Source organism: Littorina saxatilis, linkage group LG15, assembly GCF_037325665.1.
Source record: "Littorina saxatilis isolate snail1 linkage group LG15, US_GU_Lsax_2.0, whole genome shotgun sequence".
Lineage (NCBI taxonomy): Eukaryota > Metazoa > Mollusca > Gastropoda > Littorinimorpha > Littorinidae > Littorina > Littorina saxatilis.
In genome coordinates this window covers 43,809,885-43,835,480 of record NC_090259.1, presented here as the reverse complement: position 1 = coordinate 43,835,480, position 25,596 = coordinate 43,809,885, and the positions used below count along the sequence as shown (strand labels likewise).

The window sequence follows — 25,596 nt, the reverse complement described above, 5'->3', positions numbered from 1 at the left end:
TGGTGGCTTAAAAATTAATTAATGACTTTGGTCATTAAAAATCTGAAAATTGTAAAAAAAAATAAAAATTTATAAAACGATCCAAATTTACGTTTATCTTATTCTCCATCATTTGCTGATTCCAAAAACATATAAATATGTTATATTCGGATTAAAAACAAGCTCTGAAAATTAAATATATAAAAATTATTATCAAAATTAAATTGTCCAAATCAATTTAAAAACACTTTCATCTTATTCCTTGTCGGTTCCTGATTCCAAAAACATATAGATATGATATGTTTGGATTAAAAACACGCTCAGAAAGTTAAAACAAAGAGAGGTACAGAAAAGCGTGCTATCCTTCTTAGCGCAAGTACTACCCCGCTCTTCTTGTCAATTTCACTGCCTTTGCCATGAGCGGTGGACTGACGATGCTACGAGTATACGGTCTTGCAGAAAAATGGCATTGCGTTCAGTTTCATTCTGTGAGTTCGACAGCTACTTGACTAAATATTGTATTTTCGCCTTACGCGACTTGTTTATTTGTTTAGTAGCTAACTCATGTTTTTTTTTAATGAAACAGGGTCAACGCAAAACAGCATTGTTTCTTGGTTTTTGTCTTTTACTGATTTCTTGTTCCCATGCACAATCTGACAGTAACTTTTCAATGGCGATGCGAAATAATCTAGAGTTTGCTGGCAGTTATATTCTCCAAAGTGGTCATGCAAACACCCCCTCCCCAATTCCCCTTTGCCCACCCGGTTCTTGTCAGTCATCAAACAGTGTAAAACAGCTGCAGGGTTTGACATTAACTTACGTCTTCCTGTGTCTTCTGTGCCTCCCGGGTGACAATCTTGTCAGTCATCAAACAGTGTAAAACAGCTGCAGGGTTTGACATTAACTTACGTCTTCCTGTGTCTTCTGTGCCTCCCGGGTGACAATCTTGTCAGTCATCAAACAGTGTAAAACAGCTGCAGGGTTTGACATTAACTTACGTCTTCCTGTGTCTTCTGTGCCTCCGGGGTGACAATCTTGTCAGTCATCAATCAGTGTAAAACAGCTGCAGGGTTTGACATTAACTTACGTCTTCCTGTGTCTTCTGTGCCTCCCGGGTGACAATCTTGTCAGTCATCAATCAGTGTAAAACAGCTGCAGGGTTTGACATTAACTTACGTCTTCCTGTGTCTTCTGTGCCTCCCGGGTGACAATCTTGTCAGTCATCAAACAGTGTAAAACAGCTGCAGGGTTTGACATTAACTTACGTCTTCCTGTGTCTTCTGTGCCTCCCGGGTGACAATCTTGTCAGTCATCAATCAGTGTAAAACAGCTGCAGGGTTTGACATTAACTTACGTCTTCCTGTGTCTTCTGTGCCTCCCGGGTGACAATCTTGTCAGTCATCAAACAGTGTAAAACAGCTGCAGGGTTTGACATTAACTTACGTCTTCCTGTGTCTTCTGTGCCTCCCGGGTGACAATCTTGTCGTGCTCCTTCACATCTGACAGCTCACTGAAATACAAAACACACGGCCACATCAACATATCATCTACACACGGCCACATGAACATATGATCTACACACGGCCACATGAACATATGTGACCCTCCACCACGGAATGAGTCGCATGTCACCTTTTCATGATTGTCATATTTTTACATTTTCTGAAAGAGTTTTTTATTCCCTTTCTAGTGGTGAAAACCGTTTTAGAAAAGAGTGAACACTTTTCGAGTTATAAGCCTGTGACTATGGTGACCCTCACACTGTTACTAGTGACTCCCCGGGCTTATATTTTGCCTAGCGCAGAACCGCGCGAGGTGACATGCGACTCATTTCGTGGTGGAGGGTCACATATGATCTACAATACATCAGCATGTATTTTCAAAAGAGCCTCTTTTCTGCTCTCACAACAATCTAATTGGACAAAAGTAAGGACAGCTCTGAGGAAGATACTGGAACACTAAAGTTAGAACAGGGAGAATCTCAGCATTAACATTTGATCATTATAATATGCAACTTCTGAATGACATTTTCAAGCACACTACTTGACAGAAACAAGAACATGAGGGAGTCTTAAAATGGGGGTGAATTTACAATGGTTATGAACAGAACGTCTGAGAAAACAGGGTTTTAGAAGGGAGGGAGTCAATCGGAGGGCTGTACGTGCCGCATAAACTAAGCAGTGACTGACCTAGTCAAGATGGAGATAGTGTTTTTGAAGCGCATCAGTTCGTCCGTCAGCCGTCTGTCCAGAGCTCTCTGAGCCATCACCTCCTCGTGCAGACTGGAAAAAAAGACATAAAAATGTTCAGCCGCAAGTCAAATGTTGAGATGGTGCTGAACAAAAAACCTGATAGCTAATATTAATGTTGTTATTCTACATACTTATAGTGTAACAACATTAAATCTAGCTATCAGGTTTATGGTTCAGCACCATCTTAAAATTTGACTTGCAAATAAAAACTATGTGTGCATCAAATATGTGTGCATGTGTGTGCATGGGAGTAAGTGTGCCTGCGTTGTGAATGTGTGAGTTTTGCTGTTTTAGTTGTCACCCTACCAGCTTCTTCTTCTTCTTCTTTGTTCATGGGCTGAAACTCCCACGTTCACTCATGTTTTAGCACGAGTGGATTTTTACGTGTATGACCGTTTTTACCCCACCATGCAGGCAGCATACGCCGATTTCAGGGGAGGCATGCTGGGTATTTTCGTGTTTCCATAACCCACCAAACTCTGACATGGATTACAGGATCTTTTCCGTGCGCACTTGGTCTTGTGCTTGCGTGTACACACGAAGGGGGTTATAAGTCACTAGCAGGTCTGCACATAAGTTGACCTGGGAGATCGGAAAAATCTCCACTCTTAACCCACCAGGCGGCAGTGACCGGGATTCGAACTCACGACCTCCCGATTAGGAGACCCAACCTGCAAAAGACAATCTTCTTGAAAAAACACATGGGGGGAGGGAGGGAGACTCACCTCATGATCTGTTGTGGGACCCTGCCCAGCAGCATACTGTAGTGGTTCCTCAGGTCGGCCAGCAGTTCCCCACGCTCCGCACACTCCACACTGGTCTGAACACACCATGAATCGCATCATTTAACATCTAATATGATAACTCTTGTCCCCCCAATGGCATGGAAAGTAACTATGACAATTTCAAACTAAAAAAAATTGTAGCAAAGTAACCACTGCAAGTGTTCCAAAATAATAATTGCTCAAACCTTGCAGGAAGCCAATAAAACTGGAAACAGTTATCCATCATAGGTAGCATTCATCTTGAACACGCGGCCAGTACAACTGGCCTTGACACGGAACGATTCAAGGGGGGCAATCTCAAGTCATCTGAAAGAGGGAAATCCAAACGCAATCCGCCTTGTTCGATTTTATGGGCTTGGACGATAGAGAAAAATAAGAAAAGCAAAAGCTGGAGTCCAGTCTGGACGAAACTGCTATCAAGAACGCAGAATTGATTTTTTCTGAGTTTTTTTTAGCCGTAAGCGCCATGTTTATCGGAGCAGGAAACTCTTCCAGAGTGAGGCCCCTTTGTTGGTTTCACTGCGGTGAACAGCAGTTATGAGAAATTCGAAATGAGAAATGGCGCTTACGGCTAAAAAAAAAACTCAGAAAAAATCAATTCTGCGTTCTTGATAGCAGTTTCGTCCAGACTGGACTCCAGCTTTTGCTTTTCTTATTTTTCTCTATCGTCCAAGCTCATAAAATCGAACAAGGCGGATTGCGTTTGGATTTCCCTCTTTCAGATGACTGAGATTGCCCCCCTTGAATCGTTCCGTGTCAAGGCCAGTTGTACTGGCCGCGTGTTCAAGATGAGGTAGCATTGTGAATAGCCAGTATTTCCAGGATCTTGGGCGCTTTAGGGGGAGAAGGGATATAATCACACAAACTGTATGTATTGAGCAAACTGTTATCCTATTGAGCTGTAAAATAGCTTGTGTGGACAATACACAAAATGATAGTTCTTTTGTATTGTGTCCTGCCATCAAAGTACAGGACACTACACTATATCATTATCATAGACCATTTATCCTGGACCGCCAACTAGCTCTCTCTCCACTCTTTCTCTCTATTACGAGGTAGCGGCCTCTCGCATTTAGGAACCTACGCTTACATGGCCTTTCAGAAATCAGGGGGATGTCATATCCGGTGTCGATTGTAAACATGGACGAAGTTGCTGAGGTAAGTTCTGAAAATGCTAAAACAAACTCAGCTAAAGTGCATATGGAACATGTTTTCCGATGAGTTTTGTTAAGTTTAGTTTGGAATTTTGGAAAATCCAGTTCATTGTCACCTCCTATTGTCACAAATAACTGGAGCGTGCTTTCTTTTCACTGTCTTCGAATCGCTGGCCTTTCAAACCGGACGCTAAGCGCCCCTGAAAGTCGAGCGTCGTAACCTCGAAGGGTCACGTGATGAGTTGGCGGTCCAGGCTATTTGGTCTATGATATCATATGGAGAGAAAAAAAATGTCAACGTTCCTGTTCAGCCTTACCTGTCTGATCAGCTCATGGAACACGATGTTGTAGATGTTTTGTTCCTTCTTTATCAACTCCAGCAAGTTATGCATCTGAAAATACAATGAACACAACACTATCAGCACTGTCAGTTAGACGCACTGTGTATTGTACATGTTAGTCAGGGAAAAAAGCATCCATGAAGATTTACACTTGCTAATGATTACAGTCACATTTCAAGACCTGCTCCAAAAATGTAAGAAAATCAGGTCTTATCAAAAAGGTAGTCTTTTCTCTCTGCCTTGCTCTGTCTGTCTGTCTCTCTCTCTCTCTCTCTCTCTCTCTCTCTCTCTCTCTCTCTCTCTCTCTCTCTCCCTCTCTCTCTCTCTCTCTCTCTCTCTCTCTCTCTCTCTCTCTCTCTCTCTCTCTCTCTCTCTCTCTCTCACCCACACACACACACACATGCACTCTCACACACAAACACTTTCTCACACACCCATACACACACACCTCCACACATACCCACACACACACACACACACACACACACACACACACACACACACACACACACACCTGTGTGGGGCCCTTGATGTCAGTTAACTCATTGAAGCCCACTTTGTCCAGCATGTCGCCCATGGTCTTCTTCAGCTGCACCACCTCGTAGCGACTGCTCGGCTTCCTGGAATCAAGTGTTGGGGTACATTATCGTTCGGTATTGGGTACGTTATACAGTCAAACTTGTCTAAAGTGGAACCCCCGTTTTACGACCTTCAAAAATCTGAGAAAATCAGGTCTTAAAAAGAAGGGAGTCTTTTTCTTCTTCTTCTGCGTTCGTGGGCTGAAACTCCCACGTACACTACGTGTTTTTTGCACGAGTGGAATTTTACGTGTATGACCGTTTTTACCCCGCCTTCTTCTTCTTCAGCGTTCCAGAATTTTTCTGGTTACGTGTGAGCTCGTTTTGCCCATTTGGGTTCCCCACACTATACTCTGAGAGCATAGTCAGCTCACTCCGCTTTCGTTGAGTAGGCATGCTGGGTATTTTCGTGTTTCCATAACCCACCGAACTCCGACATGGCTTACAGGATCTTTTCCGTGCGCACTTGGTCTTGTGCTTGCGTGTACACACGAAGGGGGTTAAGTCACAAGCAGGTCTGCACATAAGTTGACCTGGGAGATCGGAAAAATCTCCACTCTTAACCCACCAGGCGGCAGCGACCGGGATTCGAACTCACGACCTCCCGATTAGGAGGCCGACGTCTTACCACCAGGCCACTGCGCCCGTCTTTTCCCCGCCATTTAGGCAGCCATACGCCGCTTTCGGAGAAAGCATGCTGGGTATTTTCGTGTTTCTCTAACCCACCGAACTCTGACATGGATTACAAGATCTTTTTCATGCGCACTTGCAGTCTTGTGCTTGCGTGTACACACGGGGGTGTTCGGACACCGAGGAGAGTCTGCACACAAAGTTGACTCTGAGAAATAAATCTCTCGCCGAACGTGGGGACGAACTCACACTGACAGCGGCCAACTGGATACAAATCCAGCGCGCTACCGACTGAGCTACGTCCCCGCCCCGGAGGGAGTCTTAACATGGGGGTAAATTTACAGAGGTTATGAACAGGAAATCTGTGAAAACAGGGTCTTAAAAAGTCTTTAACTGGGGGGTCTTAAAAGGGGGGTTCCACTGTATTACGACAACCCAAGAGACAGGTGGTCACTATGGAACAGTGAATTACACTCGGGGAAAAAAACCGCCTCGTCTGGGATCTTTTTGAGTGGTCTTTGTGGGCAGGTGCAGCGTTTGAGGTGGTGGTAAGGACAGGTTCAACTATACCTTATTTGCATTACAGTGGAACCCCCCTTTTAAGACCTCCAAAAAGCTGAATTAATCAGGTCTTTAAATGGAGGTTAAATGAGCAGAAATCTGAAAAAGCAAGTTCTTGAATAGGGGGGGTCTTAAAAGGGGGGGGGGGATTCTGCTGTATTGATCCAAATATGACATTTGACTCGGATCAAAACGGTCATATGTCGTACAAGACCGCGCCAGCAGTTGAGTTGACTAATGACTGTTGAGATCTGTGTCAAATATCATACTTTGGACAACAATAACAATTTCATTGATGTATCAATACATTTTAGTTCTCATTTCTAAAAAATTAACAAATGTGTTTCAATCCGACTGATATGCACACACACAAAAAGTTCCTTTGAAGTCTTGGCCAGCCACCTAAGTAAGAGTTTCAGTCAGACTTTGATGACAAATATAGCTCAAAGAAGGGAAATCCAATGTTCCATTGATACTTAGTGGCAATTTCTGTCATTTTGGCATCTGTGCAAGCAATATCCGCCTGCATTATAGCCTTTTCAATGAGAAAAGTCCAGCGATGGCCTAGCTCTTCCTTTTTAACCATACACACATGCTTTCTCAGCCAACAGGCAACACAACCATGATCCATAATTTGTGAGATTCAAACAGACACTTATAAGCAAGTCAAAGGATGGCTCAGGCGTAAAAATTGAAAGAGGAGAAAAGAGTGACATTCAAGATCAGGTAACTCACATGGAGGGGAAGACAATCAGATGTTTCTCGTGGTCCTCTGGGCACGTTGTGTACTTGCTGCAACAAAAACCATTTTTACACATACGCACAAAACATTTATTCATTCAATTAAAAAAGAACAGTCATCCATTAGATGAAAGAAACTGAACTTACGAAACACTTATTCGATTAAAAAAGAACAATCATCCATTAGTTGAAAGAAATTGAACTTATACAATGGAAACTTGATCCTTACAAGATTTTCTCTATGAAAAAATACAAAATATCTTATTTCAAAATAATAAAAAAATGTATGATTTAATTCAAAATCTTGACAAGATCTTCTCTGCTTATCCAGGAGACACATCGTATTTTCCTTTGTTTGATTAACTTTTCATGGCATTGTTTCTACATTAGCGCAGGAAACAAGATGATTTTAATCATGCACTCACTCTTCATGGTATTCGATCCCCATGACACCCTTGTTCTTCACAATGTGGTACTCCGCTGGAACCAGGGTGTCCGGCAGCTGAAGGGCCTGTGGACATATATAGATGCAAGACTATATATTCATCCATTTCTTTATTTGCTGAAATGTCCAACTGTTGTCACGGTGATAAAATCATCAGATCTATCCATACATCCATTCATGACCACAATCATTTATCAATCCATTTGTCCATCCATCTCATGACTTAAACCACCAAGCCCCCGTTTCATTCACCTACCCAGGCATGGGAATTCCAAAATAGAAAAAAACTCTAAAACTTGGCCGAGGTCCAGGGGCTGCCAAGGCCTCAGCGGGGTACAGGGGCAGAGCCCGGTTGGGGGGACCAGGGGAGCGAAGACCCCCGGAAGGAAAACGAATTTCAGCATTTTAGACCAATATTGTGATAGTTATCGTGTAAGCAAATAACGGATAGAGAGACAATAGTATACATATAATTTAATTTACCTTTTTTTTGCCGCGGACAATTTTTTTATTTTCGCTGAAACTGAAATTTCCTTTTCGCGGAAATCCGCGATTTTGCAGACAATTCCCATGCCTGCTACCTCTCAATCCCCCTGTTTATCTAGTTATCTACCAACCCACATGCAAGGACCGACTCTCCCCCCAATGCCCCTTTTCACCCTACTAAATCCAATTCTGCCCTCAGGTAACCAGACATCCAACATGCACACACACACTAACATGCACACAGACAACCCTCTCCCTCTCTCTCACACACACACATTCATGCACACAGACAACCTCTCTCTCTCACACACACCCATACACACAGTGACACACACACAAGTACACACAAGTACACACAAGTACACACAAGTACACACACACACACACACACACACACACACACACACACATACACACACAACACACACGCAAACACACACACACACATCTCCCACCTTTTTGGGCGGGATCTCAGAGTCTTTCCTGACTGAACTCTTGTCGACGTCTGGCTTCTCTGGGTGTGAGAACTCCTGGGGTACATCGTACAGGAAAGAGATGTCCCTGTGAGACACACAACATTTGTTATTCCACTTACCACTGTACAATACATTCAAAGTTTGGGTTAACAGGACATTTCTATTTTTTTGGTAAAAAAATACTGGAAAAGAAATTGCTAACCAGTCAGTCCTCCACCAGTTTTGATTGCATCTGACGACGGGCGCGATGGCTTGGTGGTAAGACGCCGGCCTCCAAAGCGGAAGGTCGTGGGTTCGAATCCCGGCTGCATTTTTCCGATCTCCCAGGTCAATTTATGTGCAGACCTGCTAGTGCCTTATCCCCCTTCGTGTGTACACGCAAGCACAAGACCAAGTGCGCACGGAAAAGATCCTGTAATCCATGTCAGAGTCCGAAAGCGGCGTATGGCTGCCGAAATGGCGGGGTAAAAACGATCATACACGTAAAAATCCACTCGTGCAAAAAACACGAGTGTACGTGGGAGTTTCAGCCCACGAACGCAGAAGAAGAAGAAGACGAAGATTGCATCTGACAGCTTGCTGTATCAAACTAGAAGCTATAGCTACAGTGTTACACCAAGGGACCAGTTTTTGTGAGATTCATTCTTCTTGCCTTTGGGGCAATACTGGTTTGCAAAACTTGTTCTTCTTCTTCTTCTTCTTTGTTCATGGGCTTAGACTCCCACGTTCACTCATGTTTTTAGCACGAGTGGATTTGTACATGTAATAATAATAATAATAATTAAGTAGATGTGCAACGCCAAGGCACTGCATACCCCAGCGAAAGACAAACCTCTCTCTCTCTCTCTCTCTCTCTCTCTCTCTCTCTCTCTCTCTCTCTCTCTCTCTCTCTCTCAAACACACACACACACGAACACACACACACACACACACACACACACCCAAGTTACACACGTACACACATACACACTCACTCACACGCACTCACTCACTCTCTCACACACACTTCATTGTACACACAAAACACACCCCCATACGCACATATAGACAGACGGACACTGATACACACCTTTACAAACAAACACACATACACACACACATACACTTACGCACACGCACAAACCAACCCACCCACTCTCTCTCTATCTCTTTATCTCTTATACAAACAGACACACACCCACACAAACACACACACACACACATGTACATACGCACGCATGTACGCACGCACACACACACAGACACACACACACACACACACACACACACACATTGACTCACACAAATCTCATACACACAATACACACACTCATACGCACATACACGGTTGGCCTAGTGGTAAGGCGTCCGCCCCGTGATCGGGAGGTCGTGGGTTAGAACCCAGGCCGGGTCATACCTAAGACTTTAAAATTGGCAATCTAGTGGGTGCTCCGCCTGGCGGCTGGCATTATGGGGTTAGTGCATGCTAGGACTGGTTGGTCCGGTGTCAGAATAATGTGACTGGGTGAGACATGAAGCCTGTGCTGCGACTTCTGCCTTTTGTGTGGCGCACGTTATATCTCAAAGCAGCACCGCCCTGATAATTATGGAAACAAACAAACAAATACGCACATAGACAGACGGACACACACACCTTTACAAACAAACACATATACACACTCATACACACACAAACATACACACAAACTCATGCACACACACATTCACACACACACACACTCCGGTTGGTCCGGTGTCAGAATAATGTGACTGGGTGAGACATGAAGCCTGTGCTGCGACTTCTGTCTTGTGTGTGGCGCACGTTATATGTCAAAGCAGCACCGCCCTGATATGGCCCTTCGTGGTCGGCTGGGCGTTAAGCAAACAAACAAACAAACACCCACACACACACACTGTACATACGCACGCACACACACACACACAAACACACACACACACACACACATACACACACACACACACACACACACACACACACACATTGACTGACACAAATCTCATACACACATAACACACACTTACGGCGCACATAGACCGGCACGGTTGGCCTAGTGGTAAGGCGTCCGCCCCGTGATCGGGAGGTCGTGGGTTCGAACCCCGGCCGGGTCATACCTAAGACTTTAAAATTGGCAATCTAGTGGCTGCTCCGCCTGGCGTCTGGCATTATGGGGTTAGTGCTAGGACTGGTTGGTCCGGTGTCAGAATAATGTGACTGGGTGAGACATGAAGCCTGTGCTGCGACTTCTGTCTTGTGTGTGGCGCACGTTATATGTCAAAGCAGCACCGCCCTGATATGGCCCTTCGTGGTCGGCTGGGCGTTGAGCAAACAAACAAACAAATACGCACATAGACAGTCGGACACACACACCTTTACAAACAAACACATATACACACTCATACACACACAAACATACACACAAACGCATGCACACACACACATTCACACACACACACACACACCCATACACACTCTCTCTCTCTCTCTCTCTCAAACACACACACACACACACACACCAAGTCACACACACACACACACACACTCACTCACACGCACTCACTCACTCTCTAACAAAAAACTTCATACACACAAAACACACACCCATACGCACATATGGACAGACGGACATGCACACCTTTACAAACACACACACATACACGCACACACATACACTTATGCCCACACACACACGAGTACAGACTCATGCACGCGTGCGCGCACACACACACACACACACACACACACACACACACACACACACACACAAATACTCACACACACCACACACATACGAGTACAGACTCATGCACGCGTGCGCACACACACACACACACAAATACACACACACACACACACACACACACACACACACAGTAACACGCACACATGTGCACAAAATGAACACAAACACACACACTGCGCGAGAGAGAAAGACTACAAAGAGGCATGACGTCATGATGCATTAATTGACGTCAAAGACTTTCGACCGTGACGTATTCTTCTTACGCGAGCTTTATCCATAGACTTGGAAACTACGGAATTTCTACCCGTCCAAAGCGGCCTGGGGTGGCGTTTGCTGAAAAAATGGGGGCGCCTATTTTACCCACCGTATTTTTGTTAGTATGATCCCCATTTTTGGTGAACTTCCATCTCCAACTGTAGCACGTAGCCGGGCACAACGAATCCTTCTTTATCATGTATTATTCGGTGTGCACATTTCTCAAATCGATTACAGTATAGCGTTCACGGGATACCTCCAGCTTCGCTGGGATAAATAACTTTTCTATAGCGCGAGTCCCATCAATTGGCTCCAGGCGCTTTACAAATTCATTATAGAATAAACTAGCACAAATCAACAAGCATACAAAGCATACATTTAACTGAGACATAACACCAAGATCCCGTCGCCCTTCACAGCAGACTCTGCAGAGTTGTTCGCCTTAGAAGTTAATTGCGAGCTATTTATAGCTCGCAAGGCAATACCTGTGGATTGTAGAGTTCTGTTTGAGATGGGGTCTGGCGGCTTTTGTCTCTCTGTACGTTCATGGATTCCTTTGCGAATGCATAACAGTTTTATAGGGCTTAGAAATAAGCTCCAAACTTCTCAATACTGTTTGCTTGGACTTCGCCTCCCAAGGTGATTGTGGTGTTTCGGCACTCGGTTACATTTGGCGTCGTCGACAGGGATGGGACTCGACATGATATGTTCAGGAATGTCGTTATGGCCACTGAATCATTTTTCGTGCTGTTCCCATTCCACGAACCTGGAAGGGACCTAAGCTTGGCGGGTCCATGGTTCGGAACTTTGGGGACAAAGTTCATTCAAACGGGGGCGAGTGTGACAGGGAGACTACCGTCGCCCTTCACAGCAGACTCTGCAGAGTTGTTCGCCTTAGAAGTTGCGAGCTATTTATAGCTCGCAAGGCAACACCTGTGGATTGTAGAGTTCTGTTTGAGATGGGGTCTGGCGGCTTTTGTCTCTCTGTATGTTCATGGATTCCTTTGCGAATGCATAACAGTTTTTATGGGGCTTAGAAATAAGCTCTAAACTTCTCAATCCTGTTTGCTTGGACTTTGCCTCCAAAGGCAAAGCTGATTGTGGTGTTTCGGCACTCGGTTACGTACGTTTATGAACGTTTTTACCCTGCCATTCTGGCAGCATACGCCGATTTCGGGGGAGGCATGCTGGGTATTTTCGTGTTTCTATAACCCACCGAACTCTGACATGGATTACAGGATCTATTCCGTGCGCACTTGGTCGTGTGCTTGCGTGTACACACGAAGGGGGTTAAGGTATTAGAACACACCTGACAGTACGCTGGAGTAGCCTCCCTTCCCGGATGTAGAACGCGTTTCGTGTCGTAACAGATTATCCACTTATTAGCCATATCCGTATGCAAAATGATGAAATAAACATTAGGAAATGTCAGAAGTTTACAACTATCGACATTCTCTATCAGTGCAATAAAAAACAATCGTTAGAACTTGCATTTACGACATGTCGTGCGTGAGAACGTGTCACTGTAAACAAGCACTTCTTGCCTGGCTGAAGAACCATACGAGTCAATCTAAAACAGACAAGTAATGGAAAGCAGTCTGCGGATAAACATAACAAACTGCTGATGAAAAAGTGTGTTCGTCCCTGCTCTGGATAAAAGACATTGGACTGATGACAACGTGGCAGACGGTTCACGCGAACAGATTTTTTTCAGATTATCGCTTCTACATTTTATTGCACGTACTTGGGGCAGATCAGAATTTCACACTGGAAGATGACAAATTGGTCTTGTGAGTTGAGAACCACATGTTCTTTGCCGACAGAAATCACGATGGGACAAGATGCAGATTGTGTTGAAGAGATGTTTGCAGATTATCGCATCTACATTTTATTGCTCAGATCAATGCACGAAGTTGGGGTAGATCTGAATTTCGCAATGCCGGAAGACGACAAATCGGTCTTTTGAGTTGAGAACCACATGTTCTTTGGCGGCAGAAATCACTATGGGACAAGATGAGGATTGTGTTGAGGAGGTTAATACTGACTGACTTTAGATGAAGAGTTCCTAGACCTGGTTTTTGTAGAGAGGCATCATGATGATATCCTGTGTTTTTTTAACGTTCTTGGTGACAACGCGCCAGAATCGCACGAAGATCGAACTCTCGAAGAAAACAAGTTTATCGCTGAACATCGGAAATGTGAAAGTATTACTCTTCCTGTCTGATCAGTCTCCCCGTTAAATCTACAGGCTACATTATGTATCAGGTAACTTACCAAACCGGAGTGTGTGTGTGTGTGTGTGTGTCAGTGTGTGTGTGTGTGTGAGTGTGTGTGTGTGTCGGATTACCACCATTAACGCACCCTTTTGGACTTTTTCTACGTAACCTTACTATGCCTGCTGTGACATTCACGAGGATTATTGTGATTCTTGGACAATCGTGTGCCTGTGCTGGACTTGCAGGAAGACAAACGGCGTCGGAACGTATACGTGCTGCCAAGTGTGCATGCCCAGAGCGCAGTGTGAACCGAGAGTGAATGTGTCATTGTGTGGAAGTTTTGCTTGATTGATTTATTCATGATTTAATTTGCCTTTTGGTTCAATAGAAAAATCTGTGTACGTTATACTTTGTATTTTGTGGTGTGATTCGCCCGAGTGCGAGACCCCCATCCCCGAACGCCTCTGTGGGTAGAATTGTATAATTGCGTGAGTAACGTGAGTGTGTAGATGAGAATGTGTAGATGAGAATGTGAAAGTTGCTTTGGACCCAGACACACACAGCAGACTTCAACGCAACAGCTAAGCTTCAGCCTGACAAAGAAATTCGAGTGACACAGCTAAGGGCTGTACTTGTTATTTCTCTATTAAAACAAATGTTTCAAGATCTTTAGGCCAATAAAAAATAAATTGTCTGTTTCTAATAACATGGGTAAACAAAATAGGGTAGGTAGGTAGGGATTTTTAATTTTTTTTGCCAGGATAGAATTCTTCAAAATAACTAAATGACATAAAGAGACAAGACTCGCTATAGATAAATTTATTAAAAAAAAAGTAAAAAATGTGACAAAGAATATAAAATGATTGTTTTACCTGGTCTGGAATCTTCAGTAGTAATTGCATAAAAAAAAGTCTGATATATATATATATATTTATCAATTATCATGTTAACTTTTTCTTAAAATGGGTGCGCTAAATCCTAGTCTGTTTGTTTTTAATGGACTAAGCAATCCTTGGACTGACAGAAAATATGTATTTTAAAAATGTCCAGTTGCAAATTACTTATTTTTCTAATTGGAAGAGAATATACACTCTTTTGTGTTCAAATGGGTAGGGGGCGGGGGTAGTAAAAGGATCACAGTTCAAGATTGTGCGCGACAAGAGGTGTGTTTCTTTTAACTGTGATAAAGAGCGACAACTCAACTTGGTATCTAACACTATTTCTGAACACTGTAACCACTGTAACCACTTTAGCACTTTTAATTTATTTTTTCTGTCTTCCAAACTTCTTCTTCTTCTCCTCCTCTTCTTCTTCGTTCATGGGCTTAGACTCCCACGTTCACTCATGTTTTTAGCACGAGTGGATTTTTACGTGTATGACCGTTTTTACCCCGCCATTTAGGCAGCCATACACCGCTTTCGGAGGAATTCCAAACTTCTAATTCAGCTTCAAAAAATGAGAAAAAAAAGGTGTTTTTTTAATTCAACAGTTAAATCACTATGTTGGATATTCTATTTTGCTTCCCTATAATTTATCTTAAGTTTTTGATCATCTGATTACCTTGCTTTCCTATTTGTAAGATAATATGCACTCTTTTCTGAAAAATAGGTAGGGGGTGGGGGTAGTAAAAGCATCAAAGTTCAAGATTTTGCGCGACAAGAGGTGTGTTTCTTTTAACTGTGATGAAGAGGGATAACTCAACTTGGTATCTAACACTATTTCTGAACACTGTAACCACTTTAGCACTTTTAATTTATTTTTTTCTGTCATCCAAGCTTTAAATTCAGCTTACAAAATGAGTAAACAAGTGTGTTTTTTCTGAATTCAACAGTTAAATAACTCTGTTGGGTGTTCTTTTTTGCTTCCCTATTTCTGTTCTGAAGTTTTTGATCATCTGATTACCTTGCCTTTCTATTTGGAAGATAATATGCACTCTTTTCTGAAGAATGGGTAGGGGGTAGGGGTAGTAAAAGCATCACAGTTCAAGATTTTGCGCGACAAGAGGTGCGTTTCTTTTAACTGTGATGAAGAGGGATAACTCAACTTGGTATCTAACACTATTTCTGAACACTGTAACCAGTTTTGCACTTTTAATTTATTTATTTCTGTCTTCCAAGCTTTAAATTCAGCTAATAAAATGAGTAAAAAAGTGTGTTTTTTCTGAATTCACCAGTTAAATCACTATGTTGCATGTTCTATTTTGCTTCCCTATTTTTGTTCTGAAGTTTTGATCATCTGACTACCTTGCTTGTCTATTTGGAAGATAATATGCACTCTTTTCTGAAAAATGAGTAGGGGGTGGGGGTAGTAAAAGCATCACAGTTCAAAATTTTGCGCGACAAGAGGTGTATTTCTCTTAAAATTTGTGAAGAGGGATAACTCAACTTGTTATTTAACACTATTTCTGAACACTGTAACCACTTTAACACTTTTAATTTATGTTTGACTGTGTTCCATGCTTCAAATTGGGCTTCAAAAATGGATACATAAGGGTTTTTTTCCAAATTCACCTGTAAAATCACTATGTTTGATGTTCTATTTTGCTTCCCTATTTCTCTTCTTCAGTTTCTGATCATCCGATTGTTTTTTTGTTAACATATTCACAATACAATATCACAATTTCTTCAGTAGGGTTTGCGTGAAAAAATCTCATACCTATGCTCAAACTTCAGTCGCTATCTCAAAATTTTGCGCGACAAGCTCTATTCATTTTGTTTTTTCCTGATAAACAAAACACTGAACTAACATAAAAACAAACCTTTAAAACTGCCTAACCACTTTGAAATATGGCCTCAGGTGTGAACTCCAGCCTTAAGTCACTAGCAGGTCTGCACATATGTTGACCTAGGAGATCTCAAAAATCTCCACTCTTAACCCACCAGGCGGCAGCGACCGGGATTCGAACTCACGACCTCCCGACTAGGAGGCCGACGTCTTACCACCACGCCACATTGCCACCACCCGTCGCAAAACAACTGAACTAGCTAGCGCAATCACTGGACAATTATGTGAGTAACAGAACTCTTAGATAACATTAGCATATAGAGAGAAGACAGGGACAGTGACACCCTACCAGGCAGACCTAACGAACCAACTGACAAACACACGCAAATTTGCACACACTCACTTTCCCGCTCCACAGCTACAAGCAGTGGTGTCCAGCAGATGCTTGAATTTATCCCTGCGTTTATGACTCCAAAGGTTGGCCGGTGGAGCACGTCCCAGTGCCTGCAACATTGTGAATTTGTCACTGACAATGTTCAGTACTCTTTCCCTCTCTCTTTGTTATTTCCATCATGGACACAAACACACAGAGAAACTCTGCATGCATCCCACAATTTCACACAAAAATAGGTCTGTGACACTATCTAAATTATTTTCACTATTTCACACAGACAGACAGCAACATTTTACAATCTGATCGGTCTGTACCTTTCACACACGCTCGCACACAACACACACACACACACTCACACAAACTATAACACATCAAACACTTTCAAAAATAAATCCAAAAACCAAGAGACTGCCAACGTTCTAAAATTCAGAATCAAAAAACAAAGAAAGGTAAGTTGTTAGAATGTTTGTTATTGACAAAACAATACATTACATTCACATAATGTACAGTGAATATAAGGAATTGTTTTGTCAATAACAAACGTTGCAACAACTTACCTTTCTTGCTTTTTGACTTTCAAAAACAAACAAACAACTCAACAGTCCTAAACAAAATACACCCCACGCGATACTCACTATGGAGGTAGCAAGGTTCCTGACGCGGCTGGGAGGTCCTAGCTTGTCACGAGGAATTGGGGGCTGAGTCAGCGCAAACAGAACATCGTCAGGAATGAAGTCGCTCTGCAGGGACGTAGGCAGCGGTTTACTGCGGTCAATCTCCATGGTGCCACGTAGCTGGGGTAACTTCACTGAACACACAGAAAGACAATGAACAATGAAACCATAAAAAAGAATAACTCTACTAAATACACAAAAACATGACTCCTTTTAAGCTTTCATCTTTTAAATAGTCTGTGAAATGAAATGTGCAATCACAATGTGTAAAAATAGTTGTCATGACTACAGAATGTTTCTAATGTTAAGTTTATTAATTCAAGTTGTGAAATGCAAGACATATGAGTTGCTCACTCAAGATAAAACAGTTGTATATGTCTACGCCTATGAATTAGTGCAATAACTTTGTTGCTGAAAACACAGTCAGCACTGGATGACAACATGGGTAACTGCACACAAAACACAGGAAAGTGCTATTACATAGCTTGGGTAAATTCATGGAACACACAAAATGAGACTGCCAGCTAGGTATTCACATAGATCCATTAATGTTGATATCTAACAAGATATCTGCCTCACAGGCTTGTAGTTCAGTGATGCTGTTGATGCATCACAGGAGGATCTACTACAGAGGAACCCCCCTTTTAAGACCCCCCCCCCAAAAAAAAAATGTTAAGACCCCCCCCCCCCCCCTCCCCTTTAAAACTTTATTTTTCTAGATTTTCTGTTCATATCCCAGTAAATATACCCCCATTTTAAGTCCTAATTTTCTCATATTTAGGGAGGTCTTAAAAGGGGGGTTCCACTGTAGCCATTACTGCTGTTGATCAGTTTGTTGATGCGTGTGTTGGTGTAAATGACTGGATCAAAATGTTTCTTACCCGCAATGTCATCACAAATTCCCAACCTTGGGCAATTAAAGATTCTGTATTCTGTATTGTATTCATACTATTCACTGATGCATGTGGACTGGGTGGCGGAGTGGTAACGCACTTGCGCTCAGAAGCGAGAGGTTGCGAGTTCGACCCTGGGTCAGGGCGTTAGCAATTTTCTCCCCCTTTTCCTAACCTAGGTGGTGGGTTCAAGTGCTAGTCTTTCGGATGAGACAAAAAACCGAGGTCCCTTCGTGTACACTACATTGGGGTGTGCACGTTAAAGATCCCACGATTGACAAAAGGGTCTTTCCTGGCAAAATTGTATTGGCATAGATAAAAATGTCCACCAAAATACCCGTGTGACTTGGAATAATAGGCCGTGAAAAGTAGGATATGCGCCGAAATGGCTGCGATCTGCTGGCCGGTGTGAATGCGTGACGTATTGTGTAAAAAAAATTCCATCTCACACGGCATAAATAAATCCCTGCGCCTTGAATATGTGCGCGAAATAAATTGCATAAAAACATTAAAAAAAAAAAAAATCCCTGCGCTTAGAACTGTACCCACGGAATACGCGCGATATAAGCCTCATGTTGATTGATTGATTGATTGATTGATGCACACTGCACACAAAACTTACGGGGTACAGTATTGTCCAAGGCAGTCTGCATCATCAGCGCCGTGTCTGAACCAGAAATGGATTTCTCAGCGAAAGCCTGCGCCATGTTGCTGTTGTGCAAAGACAGCTGTCACTTGTAACTGGTAGAATCTTGTTCTTTACAGGTATAGTGGGCTGTTACATCGCTAGCTGAGAAGAAATAGAACAAGACTAAAGTTTTTCATACATGCAGTTTGGATTACATGCATACAATAAAAAGGATTAACAATGAACCCAGTACTGAAGTTGATCTTGCAGCGGGATGCTTTGCAGGAAAGATGAACACAGCTGTAAATCTCTCGGAGTCTCCTTATACATTTTGATTTCATTCTCTGCATCTTACAGAAGCATAATTCCATCAGACTGTTCAAAATGTGCCACTGTTGTTGTTGTGGTACGTTAAAGGAGTTGATGCTGCTGCTCTCTCTCTCTCTCTCTCTCTCTCTCTCTCTCTCTCTCTCTCTCTCTCTCTTTTGTCTTCCTCTCTCTCTCTCTGTCTCTATTTTGTTTCATCTCTATCTCTCTTTCTGTTTTTGTCTCTGTCTCTCTAGCTCTGTCTGCGTGTCTCTCTCTCTGTCTCGCTCTCTCTCTCTCTCTCTCTCTCTCTCTCTCTCTCTCTCTCTCTCTCTCTCTGTCTCACACACACACACAATGCACCAAGCAATAGTCTACACTGAATAATGCCCTGCTGACATGCAATTCTTTTCAGCAAATATGCAAAATAAAGTCGACATTTTTTCACATGACTTAAAAAAAAGCAAATTTTGAGCAGCTTCTGGCTTACACGCTCTTACGGGAAGTTTTTGCCTTGCCCCAGCATTCATCTTTAGATGCAAAAGTCAGCAAAACAAATAGACAATTTATCATGTTCTCTTCACAACAGGCACTTAACGATGTATTAACTGGTTGTAACTGGAACACTTCATCCGCGCGTACTGAAAATTTGAAGTAAATCGCGTGTATAAAATCACACTGTACCAGAAAAATTTGCTCTGCAAGTCCCACCGAGTGACCGCCATTTTAGTGCGTTCTTGTCGTCAAGGAAAGCGGAAGTTCCTAAACTATGGACGACCCTCCTTCTAACCTGTTTGCTGATTGGCCTGGTGTGAACTAGGACTTTGTTACGAGATCTCATTGGCCACTATATTTGCTGAATTAAAAATAGGCGACATTTCTGTCAGGAAACCCGTCTCGTTTTCAGCTGACCAAACCGGAAACGGAAGTTGCAGACGACAATAAAGATGGCGGAACAACAAGCACATGTAGAAAAGCAGAACGTTTCACCACAGTTGACAAAGCTACTGAAAGAATATCCAGAACTTAGGGTCGATGAAACGAGAGGGAAAGTAAGGACATTGATCAAAGGATCTCGTTTAGGGACCTAGATTCTTGTTTATTTGATCCAAGAAGGTTGACTTATCATGTTAGTCTGAGAAAGTCGGCATAATAGTTAATACAGTCAGTACTGACACTATTCATCCTACTTTCGTCCTCAAACTGTGAAATGGAAGAATGTAATAGAATAACAAGTTAGACCTCACACAGGCTTCACCACAAAATGGAGGCCTTGTTTAAGCTGACATTTATGGGGCAGTAAAAGGAAGCAATGCTGATACTAGTTTTGCCATTCCTGCAAGCAATTAAGCTGCTGCCTGCATGAGGGAGGAGTAAATAAAAACCAAATAACTATGAGAAAGGGGAGCAGGTGAGGGTGTCCATACAATGATTTTGTGCTAACTAAAGGAAAGTCAAATACGTAATGTTGATGGACATGTACACCGACAGTGAGTGAGTGATGGAAGGGGATTGCAGGTGATAATTAGGCCTAGTTGGGAGGAACATAAATTTTAATTGAGGTTTGACGTCACAATTTATTTATCTTGGCGGGCAGGTAAGCGGCGCATGTTCGACACTCAAAAATTGCCTCTCAGTTACCGAAACCACAGACCTCTAGACGTACAGTTCAGCCTACCCCCCTCCCCCCCCCCCCCCCTCCCTTATCTTCTGCTTGTCGATCGCCAGTCTATATCCAGGTTTCCCAATTGCTTCGTTTCCGGCCGATTTATGTGGAGCACGTGATGCGCACAAAAAATAATGGCGGTTTAGAAGTGTCGTCTGCGCAATGATCGCGGCGGCTTTCTTAACCGCCAAGGACGACCGCGCACGTTGTGAGACGTCATTCGTTAGACCTCAATTGTCAGCCCGGACAGCGAGACAAATGCATGATGCGTTTCCCCCTCCCTTTAACAAAGCCCAAAAATATTGTATATATATATATATACTCATGACTTTATCAACAGATATGTTGCTGCCTGACAGGCCACGAGATGCCACTGAAAGTGGAGGCTGTACAGAGCTATGTGAAGGGCAAGAAGTTCCACAAAGCCCAGGAAGGGAGAGAGTACGACTTTGACCGGCACAAACCACACCTTGTGCCAAATTCCAAGAAAAATCAAAGGTAAATGAAAAACACAACAAATCTATTATTCTTGAAGTGCACACAAAAAGTTGTGTTTTCTGCTACCTGATTGATTCAAGTAAATGCTAGAATCATATAATGCTTGTGGATTGAAAATAGATTATGTATCGATTGGACATTGGATTTCCCTTCTTTGAGCCATGTGACGTCAGAGGCCTACAAAACTTTATAATTGGGCGTTTCAGGTTGACCGAAACTTTAAAGGAACTACAAAACACACGTCATGTGTTTGATTGCATACATGTGTGTGTGCTGTTCAATGTCAAAACAACAACAAAGTCAGTACATGACGTGTGTTTTGTAGTTCCTTTGAAGTTTCGGTCAACCTGAAACGCCCAAATATGAAGCTTTTGTGTTTGATTGCATGTGTGTGTGCCCGGGCTCGTTTAATCGTCCAAACAACAACAAAGTCATAGTACCTGAAAGGAATTCGATCGATACATAAATGTTATTTGTGTTTTTGACCAAAATATGACATTTTACACAGATCTCGACAGTCATTGTTCACCTCGACCGCTATCGCGGTCTCGGAGAACAATGACTGTCTCGATCTGTGTAAAATGTCATATTTTGGTCAAACACGCAAATAACGTATAATAAAACACACAAAATCAGTCAATTCCGAACCAGGAGGTATGGACCGTTTTCTGGAAGCCACAATAGTAAACATATTGGTGGGTGTTTTTGTTTGTTTTTGTTTTCAGAGCTGAGCTTTTTTCCCCAGTTTGTTTATGTTAATTGTGTTTTTTGTTTTTGTGTGCTTTTTTTCATATATATGTGGATTTGGCTTATTATTTGTGGGTCTTAATGCTCTCACATGAAATCAGGAACAGGCTTATGTACGTGAGTCTTTTGATTTCCCAAAATTCAATTTGAATGTGTCTGCGTGTTTTTGCACCTGTGCATTGTAAAGTAATGTTGGCACTTCAAAATATTTGACCAATCTGGGGGGAATTAAGTCAGAATTTTAGACTTGCAATGACTACCACTGCACGGCAGACATATGTGTTTATGTGTATCATTGTGTGTGAGCTTGTGTTGTGACATTAGCATTAAAAAATTTCACAATTTTGAAAAAAAAGGTATCATTTTCAGACACCCACTGCACTGCACTCTGACACCTCGCAATAATTGTCACTTCACAGCTAGCATATTGTATGTTATTTGTGTTTTTGACCAAAATATGACACTTGACACAAATCGAGACAGTCAGTGTTCCTCTGAGACCGCGCTGACTGTCGAGATCTGTGTAAAATGTTATATTTTGGTCAAAAACACAAATAACATTTATGTATCGATTGATTCTGGTTAGGATTCCTTTTAGTTTTTATGATTGAATGAACTCACACAAACATGCACTATTTTGTAATCTCTGCGGGCCGCCTAAATATGAAGTTATGTCGGCCTCTGACGTCACATGGCTCAAAGAAGGGAATTCCAGTGTTCAATCGATACATATGCGTTTGTGTGTGTGTGTGTGCCTGCGTTGTGATGTTGGCATTACAACTTTTGACCATTCTTAAAAATGTGTCATTTTCAGACACACCCTTTTTTGCACTCTGACGCTGCGCAACGTGACGAGGCGGGAAGCTGACGTGGAACGACACGTGAATGGAAAACGATACCAGAGGGCCCTAAAAAGATGTAGGTCTTCAAACTCTTTTATTTCTTTAACTAAATAATCAGCTTTGAAATGATTATAATAATCAAATAAGCAGCAAACAACAACAGATAGGAAACACAGTTGCTGTTGATTTACGTTGATAATAGCAATAAGAAAATTTGCAGAAATTTGCCAACAAATTAATAAGAAATTTGGGAAGGTTAAGGCAGGCCTCCTTTGAACATCTACACTTTGTTAGCACTTGACTTGACTGTTTCGGTGTGTTACAATTGCCTTTCCAATGTGTCTGGCTATTGCAGGGACTACCGGCACGGTTGGCCTAGTGGTAAGGCGTCCGCCCTGTGATCGGGAGGTCGTGGGTTCGAACCCCGGCCGGGTCATACCTAAGACTTTAACATTGGCAATCTAGTGGCTGCTCCGCCTGGCATCTGGAATTATGGGGTTAGTGCTAGGACTGGTTGGTCCGGTATCAGAATAATGTGACTGGGTAAGACATGAAGCCTGTGCTGCGACTTGTCTTGTGTGTGGCGCACGTTATATGTCAAAGCAGCACAGCCCTGATATGGCCCTTCGTGGTCAGCTGGGCGTTAAGCAAACAAACAAACAAGCAAATTGCAGGGACTTTCCACTGTTTCGGTGTGTTACACTTGACTTTCCAATGTGTCTGGCTATTGCAGGGACTTTCCACTGTTTCGGTGTGTTACACTTGACTTTCCAATGTGTCTCGCAGGGCAGAGATGTCAGGAGACGGGTGAAAAGTTCAAGGCCAGAGGACGGGTCAAGAAGGTCGAGGGGTTCACCAAACACAAAGACGCTAAGCCAGGCGGCAGTGGGGACTTCTGGCAGACTTCTGACTCTGAAGATGACGCAGATGAGGACGAATTGAGTGATTTGTATCCCAGTAAGTAACCCTGACGAGGTCTTATTTGACGGCTTCTACTTATAAATAGAGAATACTACATGGCTTGCTGTGTTGTACCAGATTTACACAAGTCACATTTTTAGATATTGAACTGCGAGCGAAAGCAAGCTTTTCAACAATATCATTTTAAAACGAGTGTAAATCTGGTACGACACAGCAAGCCATGTGGTATTCTGTTTATCCTACGTTTCTAACATTTAAGTAAAAAGATGAGGGTGAGCCAGTATGGTGACAGGTAGGTGGAGTCAGTGTGTTACTTTTACTTTTAAGGAAAGATTACATCTCAAGTAATAATTTTGATGGAGAAATGATCACTCCATGATGCTTTATGATGTTGGATTCAATCAATCAATCAATCAATCAATCAATCAATCAATCAATCAATCAATCAATGAGTCTTATATCGCGCATATTCCGTGGGTACAGTTCTAGGCACTCTGGATTACAGCTGATTGATCTAGACAAACTCTGCAGTCCGTATTTTTGTGTCTCCGCTCTTCTTATTATTTGTGTCATGTTTCTGTTATTATTTCTGTTTAATAAGGTGAGGACTTTGTATTATCGGACGATGGTGAAGATGGAAAAGAAGAAATGATGGAAACTACAAATGGCGACGTTGCTGCCGGCAGCCCTTCCTCATCTGAGACAGAGGAATCCATGAATGGACACAGTTCACCGTACAAAACTCAGGTCAGTTATACAGGATGGATTTTTTTTTTTGTCTTGTAGAGCTGTAGCCTTCAATGGAGCATGGCTCATCAGTCTTCTTCTTCATTCATGCTGAAGATTTGCCTCGCAAGCTTTTAAATCGATTCTAGCTGACAAAACTGAGATCAATAAAAGGTTTCGCTATGAGGCGGGCGTCTTATCCACTAAGGCGTTGAGCCAATGGACTCATCAGTAATTTTGTAGGGTCGTTGGCTTTGGACCAACGGCAGTTATGGCTGTCATCACTTATTTTGCATTGTTGGAGCATGTGTCTCTCTACTTGTGAGTCTTGCAGCTTCCATATTATTAGATTGCTGTAAATAAGTATCAGAAAAGGTGCGATTATTGACATTTTGGTTTTGTTGTTGAAATGACATTTGCCTTTTTTAATTTCTTTCAGAAAAGGAAGACAGTAGGCCTACACAAGCCAACAGGAACAAAGAAGAAAAGACTGTGAATGTGAATTAATCATTCTGAAAACAGTTTTAGAACATTTCGGGTAATGTATGTCACCCCTACACAATTCTGTGTAAGGTACTGAAGGGTGTGTCTGGTCTGTGAGCAATAAAGAAACTACATTGCTCTAAACATTGTTCATGTTTTTGTCATGTCACCTGACACCTGCTGGTGACTGTCATTTATTCTCTATTTGTGTGACTTTCTGTCCGTCTGGTCCAATGGCTTCTCATCGGTCTTTAATTTTCAATTGATGTGTGTATAATGTGTGCTATGTGCTGTGTGTGTGTGTGTGTTGGGGTTTGTGTGTGTGTGTGTGTGTTTGTGCGCGCACGTGTTTTTAACGTTCCAACAATATACCTTTCTTCTTCATTTGATTCTTAATTGCGAGCTTCAGTTGTGACCTGTAAACCTCTGCCTCTCGACTTCTTCTTTCTTCGAC

The 25,596-nt window shown here is 42.5% G+C and overlaps 2 protein-coding genes across 2 annotated transcripts in view; one reads left to right on the top strand and one right to left on the bottom strand.

Moving 5' to 3' along the window:
* LOC138949416 (axonemal dynein light chain domain-containing protein 1-like) overlaps positions 1-20,004 on the bottom strand; it is a 45,627-nt gene extending 25,623 nt beyond the window's left edge. Inside the window, exons 1-12 of the mRNA XM_070321240.1 lie at positions 19,944-20,004; positions 18,948-19,115; positions 17,394-17,566; positions 16,768-16,868; positions 8,408-8,513; positions 7,447-7,532; positions 7,016-7,072; positions 5,026-5,131; positions 4,488-4,562; positions 2,957-3,051; positions 2,169-2,261; positions 1,423-1,489 (exon numbers count right to left, since the gene is read on the bottom strand). Of these exons, the coding sequence (XP_070177341.1) occupies positions 1,423-1,489; positions 2,169-2,261; positions 2,957-3,051; positions 4,488-4,562; positions 5,026-5,131; positions 7,016-7,072; positions 7,447-7,532; positions 8,408-8,513; positions 16,768-16,868; positions 17,394-17,566; positions 18,948-19,032 (1,044 nt within the window). The 5' untranslated portion in view covers positions 19,033-19,115; positions 19,944-20,004. The remainder of the gene's footprint in view (positions 1-1,422; positions 1,490-2,168; positions 2,262-2,956; positions 3,052-4,487; positions 4,563-5,025; positions 5,132-7,015; positions 7,073-7,446; positions 7,533-8,407; positions 8,514-16,767; positions 16,869-17,393; positions 17,567-18,947; positions 19,116-19,943) is intronic.
* Positions 20,005-20,180: 176 nt separating this feature from the next.
* On the top strand, positions 20,181-25,286 carry LOC138948135 (surfeit locus protein 2-like). Its single transcript, XM_070319648.1, has 6 exons — positions 20,181-20,311; positions 21,266-21,423; positions 22,985-23,088; positions 23,799-23,969; positions 24,535-24,680; positions 25,099-25,286. Exons 1-6 carry the CDS (start codon positions 20,207-20,209, stop codon positions 25,153-25,155), a joined length of 741 nt encoding a protein of 246 aa, XP_070175749.1. The 5' UTR covers positions 20,181-20,206; the 3' UTR covers positions 25,156-25,286.
* Positions 25,287-25,596: the final 310 nt, after the last annotated feature.